Source organism: Sturnira hondurensis, unplaced genomic scaffold, assembly GCF_014824575.4.
Source record: "Sturnira hondurensis isolate 20B ecotype Veracruz unplaced genomic scaffold, ASM1482457v3 Scaffold0016284, whole genome shotgun sequence".
In the NCBI taxonomy this organism is placed as follows: domain Eukaryota; kingdom Metazoa; phylum Chordata; class Mammalia; order Chiroptera; family Phyllostomidae; genus Sturnira; species Sturnira hondurensis.
Window position 1 is genome coordinate 6,393,200 of NW_028088915.1, and position 17,212 is coordinate 6,410,411.

General features: G+C 44.0%; 1 protein-coding gene across 2 annotated transcripts in view; it reads left to right on the forward strand.

Annotated features, from left to right (window-relative positions):
- The first annotated feature begins 2,731 nt into the window (after nt 1-2,731).
- CCDC3 (coiled-coil domain containing 3) overlaps nt 2,732-17,212 on the forward strand; it is a 102,513-nt gene continuing 88,032 nt past the window's right edge. Inside the window, exons 1-2 of one of the 2 annotated variants that reach the window (XM_037065999.1) lie at nt 2,732-2,851; nt 3,670-3,807. In XM_037065999.1, coding sequence (XP_036921894.1) covers nt 3,761-3,807 — 47 coding nt within the window. In that variant the 5' untranslated portion in view covers nt 2,732-2,851; nt 3,670-3,760. Of the gene's footprint in view, nt 2,852-3,669; nt 3,808-14,889; nt 15,550-17,212 lie in introns of those variants that run through there. The other variant, XM_037065998.1, reaches the window with a different exon arrangement.

Genomic DNA, 17,212 nt, shown 5'->3' on the forward strand with positions numbered 1-17,212 from the left:
CATTGATCAGTTGCCTCTCACCTGCCCTCAACCAGGGACCTGGCCTGCAACCCAGACATGTGCCCTGACAAGGAATTGAACCAGTGACCTTTCACCTCATGGGATGACACCAACCCACTGAACCATGCTGGTAAGGGCATGAGAAGTATTTAAGAGGTATCTCAAAGAACCTCTCTGCTAAACAAGAAGACCTCCAAGAATATAAAGGTTATGTTTCTCATAGTGCTCTGACTGGCAGCCCCAAGCACAGAGAAGACTGTCTTAAAGAGATTTGTGAATCTTTTATTTTTGTCTAGCAGAGTGGATAATAATTTGATACATAGAGAACTACAAAATTTGTAATAATATTATACTAACCTAGATTTAAAAGAGAGAGACAATTCAAAATGAAAAGATGCCTCAGGACCCCCAAACTTTTGTGGAGAGGAAGCAAGCTGAGAGAGAAACTCAGCTACAAATCTGGGTCATTTCCTTCAGGGAAGAAAAAAGGATATTACAGAAAACAGAGCCTGAAGCACAGAGGGTAGAAGTGAAAGCCACAGAGGATCTCTAGGGAACTGAACTGAACCATAGTCAAGAAAATGCCTCCACATCACGCCTGGGTGTATTTCAAAATAGCTGTGGATCAAAACTGCTGTGTGCCTTCCACTTTTCAATGTTTGAAAATGGGAGTTGGTATTGCAGTTCTCCTGTTGTTGCCCCTTATAGTATGTGGGGTGTGGGAGGGCTAGAAAACTTGTCTCTTTCGTTCACACTGCTTCAGAGTAAGAGCAGCTGCACCCAAGAGATCTTGGTTGCATTTGGACTTGATTTAGACGATGAGATTCTATACCTGATGACATAATAGGATAAGACTTTGGAAGCTTTGAAGAGGGCGAGTACATTTTGCATGTGAGAAGGACATGATTCATTAGAGGCCAGAGGGTGCTCTGTAGCAGACAGTACTTTCAGTGAACCTCAACTCCTGGTGTTCAGACCTTTGTATAGTTCCCCCCGCTCATTGATGCTGGGCTCGGCAATGGGACTAGCTTTTTTCCATAGGACTTTAGCAAGTGTAATGCAACTGGAGGCCTGATAAGCACATGCATACTGGGGCTTGTTCTCTTGGAACCTGGACACTGAGCTGTGTGAAAGCTAAAGCAATCACACGAAGAAAAACTGAGGCTCGGGAAAATGCTTCAAGCCAAACTCCCAGCCAATGGCCGGCACCAACTCTCAGTTATGTGAATAGGGCCATGTTGAAATTTTTGTCATTCTAGCATCTTCGCCAATGACATGTGGAGCAGAAGAACTACCAGAATAATCAATAGAATTGTGCAAAATGTTATTGTTATTGTTTAAAATCATTAAAGGTCTGGGTGGTTTGTTAGGCAGAAATGGATAAGCCAGACAGGAGGATAATAATTTCTAGATAAAATTATGTAATGATAGGATAAAACATCTTTTACTTTAGTTTTGACTTCTGCCAGACAGTCACAGAAGGGCTGTTTTTGCAAAGGTTTTCAAGGGTTTATTTTTCCCAAGTGCTTTGTTAATCCTTTGATATTCGAGTCTCCTTATTTTTCAGTATCTTTTATGTCATCATTGTTGTTTATTTTCTCTTCAATTATTAACTGGTCAAATTGTGCTATATTTACATTTATTATTGGCTTGACATCTATTTCAAGCAGTTCTGCAATATTTTTTCAACTTCATGAAATCCCGCATCCTTGCAATATCTACACTTTCTTTTCACAGTAGACTTCTACTATATTTGAATCTATTATCTACTATAATGGTGATGGGGCAGATGCTAATGTTTTGAGAGGAAGGACATTTGGGAATTAATTTTATAAATGGTCGGTTTATTCATAACTAGTTTTGTTTTATGATGACTTTGCTTCCCTTAAACAACTCAGATAATGGATACTCAGAAAGTGAGGGGGCCTCCTGTAATTCCCTACTTAGAGCTGAGCAGTCCCCAGTAACGGACTATACTGGGCTTTCTGATAAAACCTGAGTCGAAGCACATGATTTAGACTTATGGTCTATGATGAGCTTCCTACTCTTCACCCTGAATCCAAATCTTGGCATGACCCACTCAGGTATGACTTTGAGGAAAACAACTAGGGAGAAATTTTGACCTCAGGCCTGTTCTAGCATGCCATTATAAATGCAGAAGAGGGAGAGAACAGAGATGAGTGCTCTGAGAATTCAGCTTTTGCATAGTCTGCAGGAGGAGGCTGAAGAGGGAGGTCTGTCCCTCTGTGTTGTCCGTAATGGCACCCTGAGTCTGCTCACTGGTAGATGTGACCTAGTGAATGTCCTGGGCTCTCATCAATAAGATTAGTGAATTTTAATCTCTTATGGGAGGGAGAACAAAGAAAGGAGGAAGTAGAAAAATCAAGGTGGAGGAAAAGAGGACTGAAGAATTCCATTTGTGTACAATATCCACTTATTGGGGAGAACCTACCCATCGAGTGCTCGGCAGTTGGGAAGTGACAAAGCAGAGAAAAGACGTGGGTGTTATACTCTGAGGGTAACTCACTCTGCATTTCTTCCTTCATTCTGCCCAGTGGGAAGGAAACAAGAGAACTGAGCAAAGGAACCTCACCTCTGGGCAGAATTGCTTTTGCAACAAACCAAGAGAACTTGGTCACAGGATGAGCTCTTGTCCAAGCTGAAGTTCTCAGGACTTGTTGTTGAAAAAAAAAAAAACCTGCCAGATTTCTTAAAGCCAAGTTTTCCTAACGTCTGAACTAGGAGGGAGCTGACTCTAAGAGAACACTGAAGTGGCGCAAGAAGCTGTTGATGGACAGTCTGGAGACCTGTGGAAACTAAAGTCTCGACTGAGAAGAGCTGAAAGGAGGAGGTGAACTGATTGTGCCTTGAATTAGTTTATTTAAAAACGTGATTCCAGAGAAGTTATCTACTTTTGTTGGCAAGTGTTCATCTTAGTTATTTCCACAAATAGAACTTTTATAGCTATATTACATTAAAGCTATAATCTACCTCTCAAAGCCCATGCTTCTGATTTTGGATGCATAAATTAAATATATGATGAGAACATTAAACTTGAATAAACAGTTTTAGTGTGGCATAACTGAAAAAAACCCCCTGAAAGTTGAAGTTGTACATTTTTAGGGATAAGGTATATAAATTCATGTATTCCCTCATTCCACCAATATCAAGTGCCTGCTCAATGCCAGTCATACCTAGTGTTCATACTACTAATACAGGTTTGAAAAACTTATGTTTAAAATGTGTAAAGTGGAGTCACTGGCACTAAGTCATAATACTTTTAAGTGAAACAAGGTCAGTAATTGCAAATTTGGGGGAAGCAGATATTCTTCTCCAGAGTACCTTACCTTGGGGTGGATGTTGCTGAAATACTAACTGACCACGTTATGCCTTTGTGATGACAACACAGATAGAAAGATTAATAAATGCAGAAAGTGAGTGAAAAATCACTTAGAGGAAAAAAATACTCTAATTGTGATGCCTTTGGGGTTTTGTTATAAATGAACTACTTGGATTTTTCCTTGATGCCAAAAAAAACCCCGGCTGCAATCAGCACTAGTTATATTTACATTTCAGAGCCGTCTTTATTAACTCTTTCAATGCAATGCTTTCATTATAAGTATGAGAATATCTAAACTTCTTCCACATGTTTTGTTCATTTCTTAACAGTCATCACCAAGCTGGAAATCCTGTGAGATCCTTGCTCAGGAATAAGAGGCCATTCCTCCAATATGCTTTTCAACAGGGCTTGAACTCTTCGATGCAGCTGGCAAGGACATTGAACCAGCAAATTGAAAACACAAGGTGGTATGTATGTTTCGAGTATTTATAAACTTTCCCATGCATGGTATTCTATCAGCTTCGCACATTCCCTGAGCAGATTCTGATGAGCTGAGCTATCAGGCCAGTGCTCAGAGGTGAAAATTGGTCTGGTATGCTCGGTTGTGAATTTCCAGTCTATTAAATGGGCCCGGCTGTGGGTCCCTTTTGGCTGGAAGGGCCTTGCCTTTTAGGAACTGTGCTCCACTCCACTCACTATGGCTTCTGTCACCTCCCCAGGAGACTTCATTTCCTATGAGAAAGAGCCACTTACTGACAACATGTCAGGGACACTCAGAGCAGCTTCATGGTAATCACACATATTTCCTCTCTCCACTCCTCCCCACTGTGGCTTATTTCTTTGTTCTTTCATTTCATTCCAAGGAAATTGATGTAAAAAGGAGGTCCGTGAAACTCACCTCATCTCAGTCTGAGGGTTGGTTATGTTCTAACATGCAAAGTGAGCCTCAGCTTCTTAGAGACCCGAGACCATGTGCTTAATCTTAACTCTGTCAGTTACACAGACATTTAAATGAAGGTGTTCAGAGGATATTGAACAAGGTTTTCAAGACACTCTTTCCCAGGCATAGGTTCCATCTCTAAAGGCAACTTTTTCTCTTTCCAATTTATAATGGTACTGACCTGCGTGTTGATGGATGTGTACTCCAAGATGGCAGGGTCTCTTCTTTAGTCATCGAGGTGTACCCAGGGCCTAGAACAGTGCCCAAGACACAGTAGTTGAAGGGTAAATATTGAAAGTTTATTGTTGAAACGTAAATGTTGAATGATGACTATGAAGGGTCAAAATGCTCAATTCATGCCTAGTATTTCCATTTAGTATCTAGAAAATCACACAAGAAGATGTTGGGGATTTGGTTTGATGGACTTAAAAGTACAGTAGGAATTGTTAGAGCCTCGCCTTGGTTACCTGAGTAAATCAACTGGTCTACCTGTTTCCATTTTGCCAGCTGAGCCAGGGGCTTTGGCGGTGTCCTCACCAAGACAGCAGAGCGAGGAAGGAAGCACAGTGCTTCACCCAAGTGCTCCCAACACCTTCCGAAGACTGACGCATTTTGCTGGGGAGCTATCAGTCCCCAACTTAGCTCACTCTTTTTCTGAAATGCAGATGCTTAAAATGGCACAGATTAAGATGTGTACAAGAGTTCAGGCCCCTGATTTCTGCCCTGTTCTGACAGGACAGAATTGTCATCGACTCACGGTCATCGGAAAGGTCATTGGAGCTAAATTTCAGTCCCCAAAGTGGGTGAATTTGGAACAGTGACAGACAAAGGCTCCATGTCCTAAAGCTGACTTCTGAAAATGCAGCCTGTATGAATGTGCCGGGGGAGAAAAATGCCGTTGTCTCTCAGCAGTCCCAGAGCATTCCTTTTACAGAACAAGACTCCAACAGAGTTTGAACATACACAGCTATCTTGTAAGAAGGAGGCCCCATTTGGGAGCCAGAGGACCCCAGGCAGGGATTCCTAACCCCAAGCCCCATTCCCAGCACCCCCAACTGCCTTCAGTTATGTGACCCTGGATAAGGCATTTAACCCCCTGGGACTCTAGCTTCTTTATCTATGAAATAACACTGGCTTCCTGCCTCCCAAGGATACCAGAAGGAAGGATGAGTTAACATTTAGATAGCACATTGGGAACCTCCAAGAAAGGCCCCACGTGAGTAACAAATATGATAGAATAAGAAAAATGTGTTTAATTTTTCATTTGTTGGTCTCTGATCAACATTTCTGGGCTTATTCCCTATATCTATCCAGTATTCAAATGGCAGATAAGCATAAAAGAAAGTTCTAAACCTATTTCAGGTGGAATAACTGAATCATAGCTGCTGGACATTTTTTGTTTGTTTGCTTATTCATCACTTAACTTTGTGGGGGAGATAACTTGATTGCTCCTGGGAGAGGTACCTGACGTTGAACTGTATTTAGACAACGATAGGCAGTCTTACCGGAGAACAGCAGCAGGCATAGATGAGGGGCCAATATTCAGAGTTCATCAGGAAGGTCAGTTTCTGTATGGTAGGAATTATGCCTTACATCCCCAGTACCTTTCCAGTGCCTGACATATAGCTACTACTTAGTTTGTGTTTCTCTAGTACAGTGATTTTCAACCAGTCACAAGAGGCACACTGGTATGCCAAAAGAATCTTTCAAACATGTACTGACTTCTTTTCCCTTAGGTTGTCAAATAAAAGACTAACAATATCCAATACAACAATAGCCATTGGTTTGAATGAATCAAAATTATACCTACTTCTTGTCATATTGGCATAAAATAAAATTTTTGGTGTGCCACAGAATTGGAGCAATTAGCTTATGTGTGCCATGAGATGAAAAAGGTTACCTTATCAAATTAAAAAGCTTCCACATGGCTAAAGAGAACAGCATTAAAATGAAAAGAGAACCAAGTATATGGGAAAACATATTTGCCCATGACACCTCAGACAAGGGTTTGATCTCCAAAATATATACAGAACTCACATGCCTCGACTCCAGGAACACCAAAAACCCAATTAAAAATGGGCAAAAGACTTGAACAGACATTTCTCCAAGGACATACAGAGGGCCCAGAGACATAGGAAGAATGCTCAGCATCACTAACCATCAGAGAGATGCAAATTAAAACCACAATGAGATACCACTTTACTCCAGTCAGAATGGCTATCATAAACAAATCAATAAACAAGTGTTGCAGAGGATGTGGAGAAAAGGGAACCCTAGTGCACTGTTGGTGGGAATGCAGACTGGTGCAGCCACTGTGGAAAACAGAATGGAATTTCCTCAGAAAACTGAAAATGGAACTGCCTTTTGACTCAGCAATTCCACTGCTGGGATTATATCCTAAGAATCCTGAAATATCAATTCAAAAGAACCTATGCACCCAATGTTAATAGCAGCACAATTCACAATAGCCAAGTGTTAGAAGCAACCTAAGTGCCCATCAGTAAATGAGTAGATCAAAAACTGTGGTACATTTTCACAATTGAATACTATGCAGCAGAGAGAAAGAAGGAGCTCCTACCCTTGCAACAACGTGGATGGAACTGGAGAGCACTATGCTAAGTGAAATAAGCCAGGTGGTGAGAGATAAATACCATATGATCTCACATTTAACTGAAACATAATCAACGAAAAAAAAAAGCAAACAAAATATAACCAGAGACATTAAAATTAAGAACAATCTGAGAGTAACCAGAGGGGCGGGGGGAGGGGCAATGGGGGAAGGGTTTTCAGGAACTATTATAAAGGACACATGGACAAAACCAAGGGGGAGGGTGGAAGCAAGGGAGGGAGGTGGGTTTGGAGGGGGTGAGAGGAGTGGTGGGGGGGAAATGCAGACAACTGTAATTGAACAAGAATGAAATAATTTAAGAAAAAGAAAAAGGTGGCCCTGGCTGGTGTAGCTCAGTGGATTGAGCACGGGCCTGCGAACCAGAGGATCGTGTTCGATTCCCAGTCAGGGCACATGCCTGGGTTGCAGGCCAGTTCCCTGCAGGCCAACTCCCAGCAGGGGACGCACAAAAGGCAACCATACATTGATGTTTCTCTCCCTCTCTCCTTCCCCTCTAAATATAAATAAATAAATAAAATATTTAAAAAAAAAAAAGAAAAAGAAAAAGGTTGAAGATGGCTGATCTAATACATGGAGTCACTAGCATTTGAATGCAGCTTCATTCTTCACCAGCCACGGGCCCTGTTTCCTTAAGTAACTGGGAGTAATAACATCATCTTTGCAGGGCTGTTGTGAGGGCTAGATGAGTGCAGAGTGCCCAGCACATGCTCTGACCCACTCTGGGGCACACGATCCCAGTAACTGTTGTGATGGCTGTCGGTCTCTCAGCAGCAGTGTTGGGAACACAGGGCAGTGAGCGTAGTGGCCGAAGTGTGGATAGATCCACATCCCGGTCCTGGACCTTCTCAGATGAAGAGCAATGATTTCACCATTTTGGAACTTGGTTCCTCATTTGGTGATAAAAGGGTGATAAAATTTCAGCTCAATGTCTAGAATATATTCCAGGATGGTGAAGGATCTGCGATGTCCTTTAAAGGTCTTGTATTGTAACATGCATAAGGAAAAAACAGAAAAGACTTATGGAACAAAGTGAATGACCATAAAACTACAACCAGGGTCAAGACAGGGACCATTGCCAGCACCCCGAGAGCCCATGATGAGCCCACAGATAATTAATACTCTTCTGTCACTTCACATTGTATCATGAGCATGTCATTTAGAATGTGTAAATATATGTTTAATTGTGATACAGTATTGGAGTATATGAATGTGCTACAGTCTACAAGCCACTCCATGATGGTTGGCAATTTGGATTGTTCAGACACTGTATACTTCAAGTTCTTACAAACCCATATCTGTTTTGTTCTTCTGACATGCCTGTTGCTTCTTGTACCATCACCACACCCTTTTAAGCATGGTAGCTGCACGCCACCCTTTAATACCGAGAGGGCAAATTATTCCTGCCAATCCTCTTTTGAAAACTTCTTAGCTATTCTACTTATTTGTTAATTTTTTCCTCTTTTTAAAAAAATTTTATTTATTTATTTTTAGAGGGAGGGGAAGTAGGGGAGAAGGAGAGAAACATCAATGTGTGATTGACTCTTGTGTAACCCCCCACTGGGGACCTGGCCTGCAATCCAGGCATGTGCCCTGACTGGGAATTGAACCAGCGACCCTTTGGTTTGCAGGCCTGTGCTCAAACCACTGAACCACACCAGGGCCCTTTTTTTATTTTGGAATATTTTCAAACTTACAGAAAAGTGGCAGGCTTGGTTCCAGTGAATTGTCTTCCAGGACCACTTGAGAACCACAATGCCCTGCCACCTTCGAACACGTTTGTGTGTATTTATTGCTGTCAAGAGCATTGAAATAGAAAATTAGCATTCATATATTACCCTCATCAAACTTCAGACCCCATTCAAATTTCACCACTTTTCCCAATAAATGTCCTTTGCAGGAAAAGGGTGCAGTTCAGAGTCGTGCATTGAGTTTAATCTTTTGCAGGTTGTCTTTTATCTCTTTCAAATGAAAAAAACTACTGTTTTTTTAATTGGTGTTTGTGAACTTCACACAAAGGTTAAAGGCCAGTTTTAGAATATTCTTCAATTTGTGTTTGTCTTATGTTTCTTCATGATTATATTTACGTTATACATCTTCAGCAGGAATATCATAGAAATGACACTCTGTTCTCATTGCATTTTCTCAGGTGGCACGGGCTTACAGTTTGTCCAATTATTCAGAATGTTCCTTTGATTAAGGTAGTATCCTCCAGGCTTCTCCAGCTGTATAGTTGTTCTTTCCCCCTTTGTTATATATATACATACTTTGTTGAGAGCTGTTTGTAACTATGTAAATATCTCTCAAGTCTTCTATCCATTCATGTATTGACTAGTGTGGATTTATGCCTTCCTATTTTATTTTATGGCTTCTAAGCAATCACCATCATTATTAACTGTAACTGATCACTGGGGTAGCCTTCGGAGTTGCGTGTGTGTGTGTGTGTGTGTGTGTTTGTGTGTTGGCAGGTCCCGGTTGTTTGGTGAGTGCTCTCTTACNATACATACTTTGTTGAGAGCTGTTTGTAACTATGTAAATATCTCTCAAGTCTTCTATCCATTCGTGTATTGACTAGTGTGGATTTATGCCTTCCTATTTTATTTTATGGCTTCTAAGCAATCACCATCATTATTAACTGTAACTGATCACTGGGGTAGCCTTCGGAATTGCGTGTGTGTGTGTGTGTGTGTGTGTGTGTGTTTGTTTGTGTGTTGGCAGGTCCCGGTTGTTTGGTGAGTGCTCTCTTACTTTTTGGTGCAGCAATATTGCTGGTTCACCTGAGAATTTTCATGTCCATCCCGTAAATAGTCTCTGGTGTCAGCTGTTTCTCCAAAGAGCCCTGGTTCCTTTTAGAAAAGAATGCTACATAGCATGAGTGCTAGGTGCTCACTGCTGCTGAACCATTGCCACACAGGCCCTGTCAGTGCGCAGAGTGAGGGGTATGTGTGTGTGTGGTTACATCCAGGTGTCTCAAAGGCCTCGGGGCAGTTTTTGGCTTTAAGAACTTCAGAAGTACAAATGCTATAAATCCACACAAGCATCATTGGGAAGTTCAGTTACTTACACTTCTTTACACTTAGGTTTGTGCATTTTGAATGATAATTTTTTTAATTTTAAGGTTTTCGTGTGTGGCAGTTTTACGGAGGAGAATTCCCGAGACCGGTGACTTAGTACAGGCCCCCTTGCCTGGCCACCTCTGTCGCCTGATCTGTCTCCGTTAGACCTTTTCCTTGTGGGATCATGTCAGACTGTTATGTATGCATCAAAACATCATTCTTTCAACAAATTTGATACTCTGGATGAAATGGTCAAATTCCTACAGCACAAAATGCCCAAATGGACTCAAACAGAAATGGAAAATATGACTGGGTCTACAACGAGTAAAGAGATTGAGTCGGGAATCCAAAACTCCCCATAAAGAACAGTTCAGGAACACACGTGTTTGTTGATTAGTCTACCAAACATTTAAAGATGAATTAACATCAATAAGTCACAGATTCTTCCAACAATAAGAGAGGATATTCCCTTATTCATTCTATGAGCTTAGTATTACCCCAGTACCAAAACAAAACAAAACAAAATAAAAAACCAGACATCACAAGAAATGAAACTACAGTCCAATATCTCTTATGAATACAAATGCAAAAATATAAAAAAAATACCATCAACTGAATTCTGCAGCACATGAAAAGAATTGTTCACTATGACCAGATGGGATTAATCCCATGGTTGCAAGGTTGGTTTAACACATGAGAATCAATAGACCATATTAATAGAAATAAAGGACAAAGATCACATGGTTGTATCAGTAGAAAAAGAAAAAAACATTTGACAGAATCCAATACCCTTTATGAAAAAACAATCAACAAATTAGAAATTAGAAATGGGAGGGAACATCCTACTTGCAGTCAAAGGTATCCATGGAAATCACAGCTAACGTCACAGGTCATGGAGAAAGACTGGACGCTTTCCCCCTAAGAGCAGCAGAGTTGTGGTTTTCGGTCTTGACAGTTTTAGTCAACAATGAATTGGAAGCTATAGGCAGGGTGCTTACGCAAGAAGAAGAGATAAAAGGCATCAAGAGTGGAAAAGAAGTAAAACTCTCTTTATCTGCTGATGACATGATATTTTATAGAGAAAACCCAAAGGGACAAAGTGGCCATGCCCGTAGGGATAGAGGCCATGCACCGACTCAGCAACAAGGACTCACTCTCACTGAGCCGGCCTTGCTAACACCTCTGCTGAGGGCCTCTTATCTCAGCAATGGAGACCAGTGTTGATCCCCTAATATGGTGCTGTTCGCTGGGGGAGCCAGCCAGTCACCTGGTGTCAGGTTAATGGTAACTGGACCTCTTCCATCTTGGAGGGGGCAGATACTTGTCTACACTGGGATAGATCCAATCTGGATATGGATATGCCTTCCCTGCCCCACCATGCTTCTGCCAGCACTACCATCTGCGAACTCCCAGAACACCTTACCCACCGTCATGGTACTTCCCCTGGCGTTGCCTCTGATCAGTGCTTCCCACAGCATTGCTTCTTTTACAGCCAAGGGAATGTGGCGATGGGCTTTGGGCCATAGACTTAGTTGCTTTTAGCACACTCCATGACCTAGAAGCAACAGGGCACACTCTGAAAGCTTGCTAATGTGATGTGAGGGCTTACTGAACACTCAGTTTCCACGTCCGTTGGGAGTCAGCATCTTAAAAGGATGAGGCACCGTCCTAGAGGAGACAGTATATGATTTGAAACAGAACAATATATGGTGCTGGCGCCCAATGGCCAGATCATACCTGTCTTGGAATCAGGGGGTGGAAGCAGCTTGTCTCACTATCAAGCCCAAAAATTCACTCAGAATTTTTTCTTCTTATCCTGGCTGCTTTGAGCTCTGCTTGTTTGGATTTCTCAGTCCCCAGAAAGGAGGTGCTCCCCAGGGGACACCCCATGACTCCAGGTAAAGAACCCCAGTCAGCGCGGCACTCTGCCAGAACTTATAACAGAGAGAAGGAAGCATGGCCAGTGTGTCTGTGAAGAATCCAGGCACAGGACAACCTCTCAGAGGGCTCGCTTCTGGAAAGTACATTCTGGGTAGTAACTGGAAGAATTTTGATTCTAAGTTTACATAGAAAGAGAAAACAGGCACGCCTACTGATTTTTTAAACTTGCTCATCTAAATGGAAAGAAAAGTCCGTATTTTAAGGTCTGTAGAAGAGGACAAATCTTTTCCAGGCCTCCGAGGCACTTGGAGATGCAGTTAAAAAGAAAAGCTTTCTTACTACCTTGTCCACAAAAGTTACAGCATCACGTAGAGCAGGCTGTTGCTTTGAACAGAATTAGTGTTAATCCTATCACACACCCCTTAAGCCACCACTAGTGATTATGCTAAGGTTACTACTATTCATATACTCCGTTTATTTCTCCATAAAGGGCCAGCTTGTGCATTTAAAACATTGCCTATGTTTTAGGCATCCTAGCATCGTAGTTAAGTTCAGTGCCCTGGAGCCTGAGGCTGAGGTTTGAATGCTGTTTCACATTCTAGCTCTGTGATCTTGGGTGAGTTACCTAACTTATGTCTGAATTTCCTTCTCTCTAAAATGAGGATGACAGTGGTATCTGCTTTGGACTGTTGTGTGGAGAATTCACCACCATAACATATGCAAAGTTCTTAAACAGGGCTTGGCCCATAATAAGCAGTGAATGCTTGTTAGCAACTGTTAATATTATAATTTGGCAATGCTTGCTCTAATTCTCTTTGCCAGGAATGTAAACCATTTTATATCCCTTCTCTCTCTCTTTCTCTAGCTAAATAACTGCTGTGGACTTAATTGTGTCTCCCCCCCACCCCCAAATTCATATGTTAAAGCCTTAACACCCAATGAGACTGTATTGGATACAGGGCCTTCAGGGATGTGATTAGGGTTAAATGAGGTCACAAGAGTGGGCCCTGGTTCAATCGGGTGGTGTACTTAGGAGGAAGAGATGCAAGAGATCCCTATAGAGAGGAAAGGTAATGTCCTCATGTCCTCACATGTGAGGACAGACAGAGAAGGTGACCATCTAAATGCCTGGAAGAGTGACCACACCAGAAACCAACCCTGATAGCCCTTTGTCTTGGACTTCCAGCCTCCAGAACTGTGAGAAAATAAATGTCCGTTGTTTAGACCTTGAGTCTGTGGTATTATGTTATGGCACCCTAGCAAACTAAGACAATGGCAGTGAAATCTCTGAATTCACCTGTTTAATGAGAGAAACACAGCATTGCTGACACTGTGTCCGATGTCATCCTTGGATACATTTACCCACTAGATTGAAGTCTGGCACCTACGGGGTGGGGGCTGTCTCAGCAGGGAGTCACATGGCAGCATGAGTGCTGTCCGCTTGATTCCCTCTAGTGCTCATGTTTTCAACAAACTTTATCGAGGCCCTAGACTGACTCGATAGTGTCAGAACACTAATTCCTGACAAGATGTGCAGGAATTAGCTCCTGCGAAGAGCTCTCTCTCTTATTTCTTTCTTCTTGTAGGCCCATCCCAGAGGATTTTGTAAGAATAATAATTTGGGGGATTGGGTCACCAGATTCTAGACTAATGTGAGCTAACATCAGCTGTGGCCTTCCATTCCCTCAATCGCTGGGCAGCGCTGGCTGGAGTCCTGGCCATTCCACTTCAGGGGATGCCCAGAGCCCTCCCTCGAAGACTTCCGACTCCCCTTCCCACGTCCTCCTCCCTCTGAGTCCCTGTCTGGATGGGCCGGACTGCACCTCAGAGCTGGCTTTCAAAACCTTGGCTCACAGTGAGCATGCGCACACTTAGTGGTCCCAGCTGAAGGCTGAGAGATCTCAGGGAGGCAGCTGGGGGTCATGGGAGGCGAGGGCCAGCTAGGGACCTTCTTCCCCACCTCTGCAGCTCTTTTCTGTTGATCTCTTCTTCCAGAATTCCCCGGGAATTCTTTTCCCTTTCATGGAACAATGCAACTGGGTTACAAGGCTCAGACTTGCAGAAACCCTAGTTCATAAGGTACTTGCAGAACAAAGAGACTTCCCTATTCAGGCAATTTTGCCGATACCTTTATTATAAATAAATATTATATAATGTGCATGATATATGTACAATGGCATATTTATTACACGTGCATATTATATGTATGATATAATGAATATTATAAATATATTTATAAATAACAAGCATCTTGTTTTTCTTCTTCTCACTACACGAGGAACAGTTAAGACAATTTGGAGGGGAAAGGAGCTGCGGTGTCTAGAGGCCCTGGTAGGGCTGTCCGGTCTGCGGCTCCTCAGACTCACCTGTTGGCTCGTGGAAAGCTGTTAGGAATTGGCCGCAGAATCTCCTTCTCAGGTGTAGAGTGTTTAGAATCTGGAAGTAGGAATTCTGTAAGTCATGTGCCTTTAGAGCATAAAGCAGAACAAAATGACTTTTCCAATAGTTTATTAAGGTTTTTCTAAGATCATGATTAAATAAATATTAAGCAGAGAGGCAGGGAAGGAGGGAGAGATCCAAAAATTTATTAGCTCACATTGACTTCCCTAGTTACCCTTTGTGGAGGTAAAGTAAAATTTGATTCCAACGTATTTTGTCTCTAAATGAATTACACAGAAAATGTAAAAATGCACGCTGAGTAATCAAGCCAGCGTTTGTATTTTAAGGATGCAATTATTTTAAGGATGCAACGTGTTTGAAACACGCTTTACTCCTCTAAAGCTCTGCCCCAGCAGCTCAGTGGCGAGCAGCAAGAGGGCTGGGCGGCTGCTCTCTGCAGTGACCTTCTCGGGGCGCTCCTCGTGCCCTAACACCGTCTCGGGGCAGCAGCCCCCGCGGCTCTTCAGCGTCCCGCTAGTCCCAGGCTTCCGTCCTAGTCTCGCTCGGCCGCCTCCCCGCCCTCTCCCGTTGCCCACGCCCCCGTCGCGGGGGGGGCGGGGAGGGCCGGAGGCGGTGGTCGGCCCGCCCGCCCCACGACCCTATTAAAGAGTCGCGGCCGAGAGCCAGGCGTGTTGAGCCTGACGGCGAGGAAAGTGGTGCTCCGAACTCCCGGAGCGGCGCGCAGGGTCCAGCGCCCAGGACTGGCCTTTCCCGGCCGGGGAGGGCGCTCTGAGCACCCTCGCCCGCAACAACGTCCCGAGTGCCCCTCGGCCGCGCTCCCCTGCTCAGCCTTGCGGGCTCCAGGAGGCCGGGCCATGCGCCCAGGCTAGTGCGCCCGGGGCGCAGCGCCGACCCGCGCCGTCCAGCAGCCCGCTTCCGCTCCCGCCGCCGGCATGCTGCGCCCACTGCTGCTCGCGGCGCTCTACCTAGCGGGCCCGCTCGGACTCAGCCGCGGCTGCCAGCTGCCGTCGGAGTGGAGACCCCTGAGCGAGAGCTGTCGCGCCGAGCTGGCTGAGATCATCGTGTACGCCAAAGTGCTGGCACTGCACCAGGAGGTGCATGGCCTCTACAACTACCTGCCCTGGCAATATGAGGCCGGCGAGGCGGGGCTCTTCTACTCCGCAGAGATCGAGATGCTGTGCGACCAGGCGTGGGGCAGCATGCTCGAGGTCCCCGCCGGCTCCAGGCTCAACCTCACAGGTCTGGGCTACTTCTCGTGTCACTCCCACACTGTGGTCCAGGACTACTCCTATTTCTTCTTTCTCAGGTGAGCCCGGCGCGCCAACAGCACCATCTCTGCATGACCTCTCACAGAACCCTGTCCGTGCTATGTGAGAATATGCCTTGGGGTCCTCCTCTTACTTTCTAACCTACCTCTCTCCAAAGATCCCAGGTATCTCTGGCTATGGGGGTTTAAAAAACAGGAATGGTTTCTGGGTTTCATGAAAAGAAGAGTTTCAGGCAACCGCTCGAGGTGGCTCCCAATACTCCATTCGAGTCAACTTTATTTATTTTTTTAAACTGGATTCAGTGGGAGTAGCTTGAGCTGGCGAGAAAGAAAAAAAAACCTTTGAAGTTGGACTGTTGTTGGAATTCTGGTTCTGCTTCTCCTGAAACTTGCACATTTTGTGCAAGTTACTGACCTTCTCAGGAGCCGCAATATCCTCGCCTTAGTCCTGTGGAAAGCAAGGCTGATTGAGACTAGAACACAGTAATTCACGCTAAACACCTGGTGCAGGTTAGACGCAGGAATAGCCACACTTTATTCTCCCCACCTGCTCGAATGTCTGGACGCGAATGGTGTGGAATGCAGCCCAGCTGTCCTCTCCTTTGACTCATATCCGTTGATATCAGTCTCGTATCAGCTGCCAGCAGACCTCAATGCCAAGCTGTTCAAAATAGCCAAGGTTTAGGGGAGTAGGTCTCTGGGGCACCACCCTGAGTCATGGTGCTTCGAGGAGGATAGAGGTGAGTCAGGTAGGAGATTGTCGCTGGTTGGAGACTCCTGGAATCTTGTGATGTGCCATGAACGCTGGCCTGGGGGCACAATGGAATGTGTATGCATGAAGAGTTTGGTCAGTGGTTCCACTAACGTTTGAAACACAGAGCAGCAGGTGAAACCCTAAATGCTGCTGTTTCCAATGCACTGTTTCCAATTGAAACAGGATAGTGATACAGAGCAACTGAGGGAAACATCGAAATGGAATCTAACATCTGTATCCAGATAGTGAACTACCCGCAGTTAGGATTGGTACTGGTTGCAGTCTGCCCAGTGTGTGTGCCTGAGTGATAAGGATATTTGAGTGGGTGTGACCTGGGTCTGCAGATTCACTTTGAGCTCTTGAGATTTCACATTTCTCGGAGAAGGAAACCAGTAAGTTATAGAGAGGGCGTCCGTGAGCCCATGGCTGCATGTGTTTCCCAGATCAAAGCCAGCACAGCTGAGTTTAGAATCCATGGGGCGTGCTTGGTGTTGGCTTAAGTGGTTCGGCTAGGTGCAGCTGAATTTTTTTTCATTCCTGGGGAAGTATAGTTTCTAAATAAAGTCAGCAGGGACTGAGGCTGTACCTATCTTTTACAGAGAGGCTTAACTAAGATTTTTCATGTTTTTATTTAGGAAAAACACCAAGAGCACAGCTATAAAACTATATGACACTGAAATTTCATTTTCCAAAGGAAAAAGTGCCAGAGTACTTGAGTCGACATTGTTTGCCCTGACCTCCCGACTTTATAATGAAATACAGTTTTGTCCACTGACTCTGTGGTAGCCAGCCACCTTTCTCATCTTCTGCTCCGGCATATTTACAAAGAGTTAGGACAGAAATACATAGTCAAACAGTAGTCTGGTGCGTTTCCATGTCACAGGGCTGTGTTGTCCTGAAGTGTGTTAACAGCTGCATGCAAATCATTCCTCCTCTGTTATTTGGGGA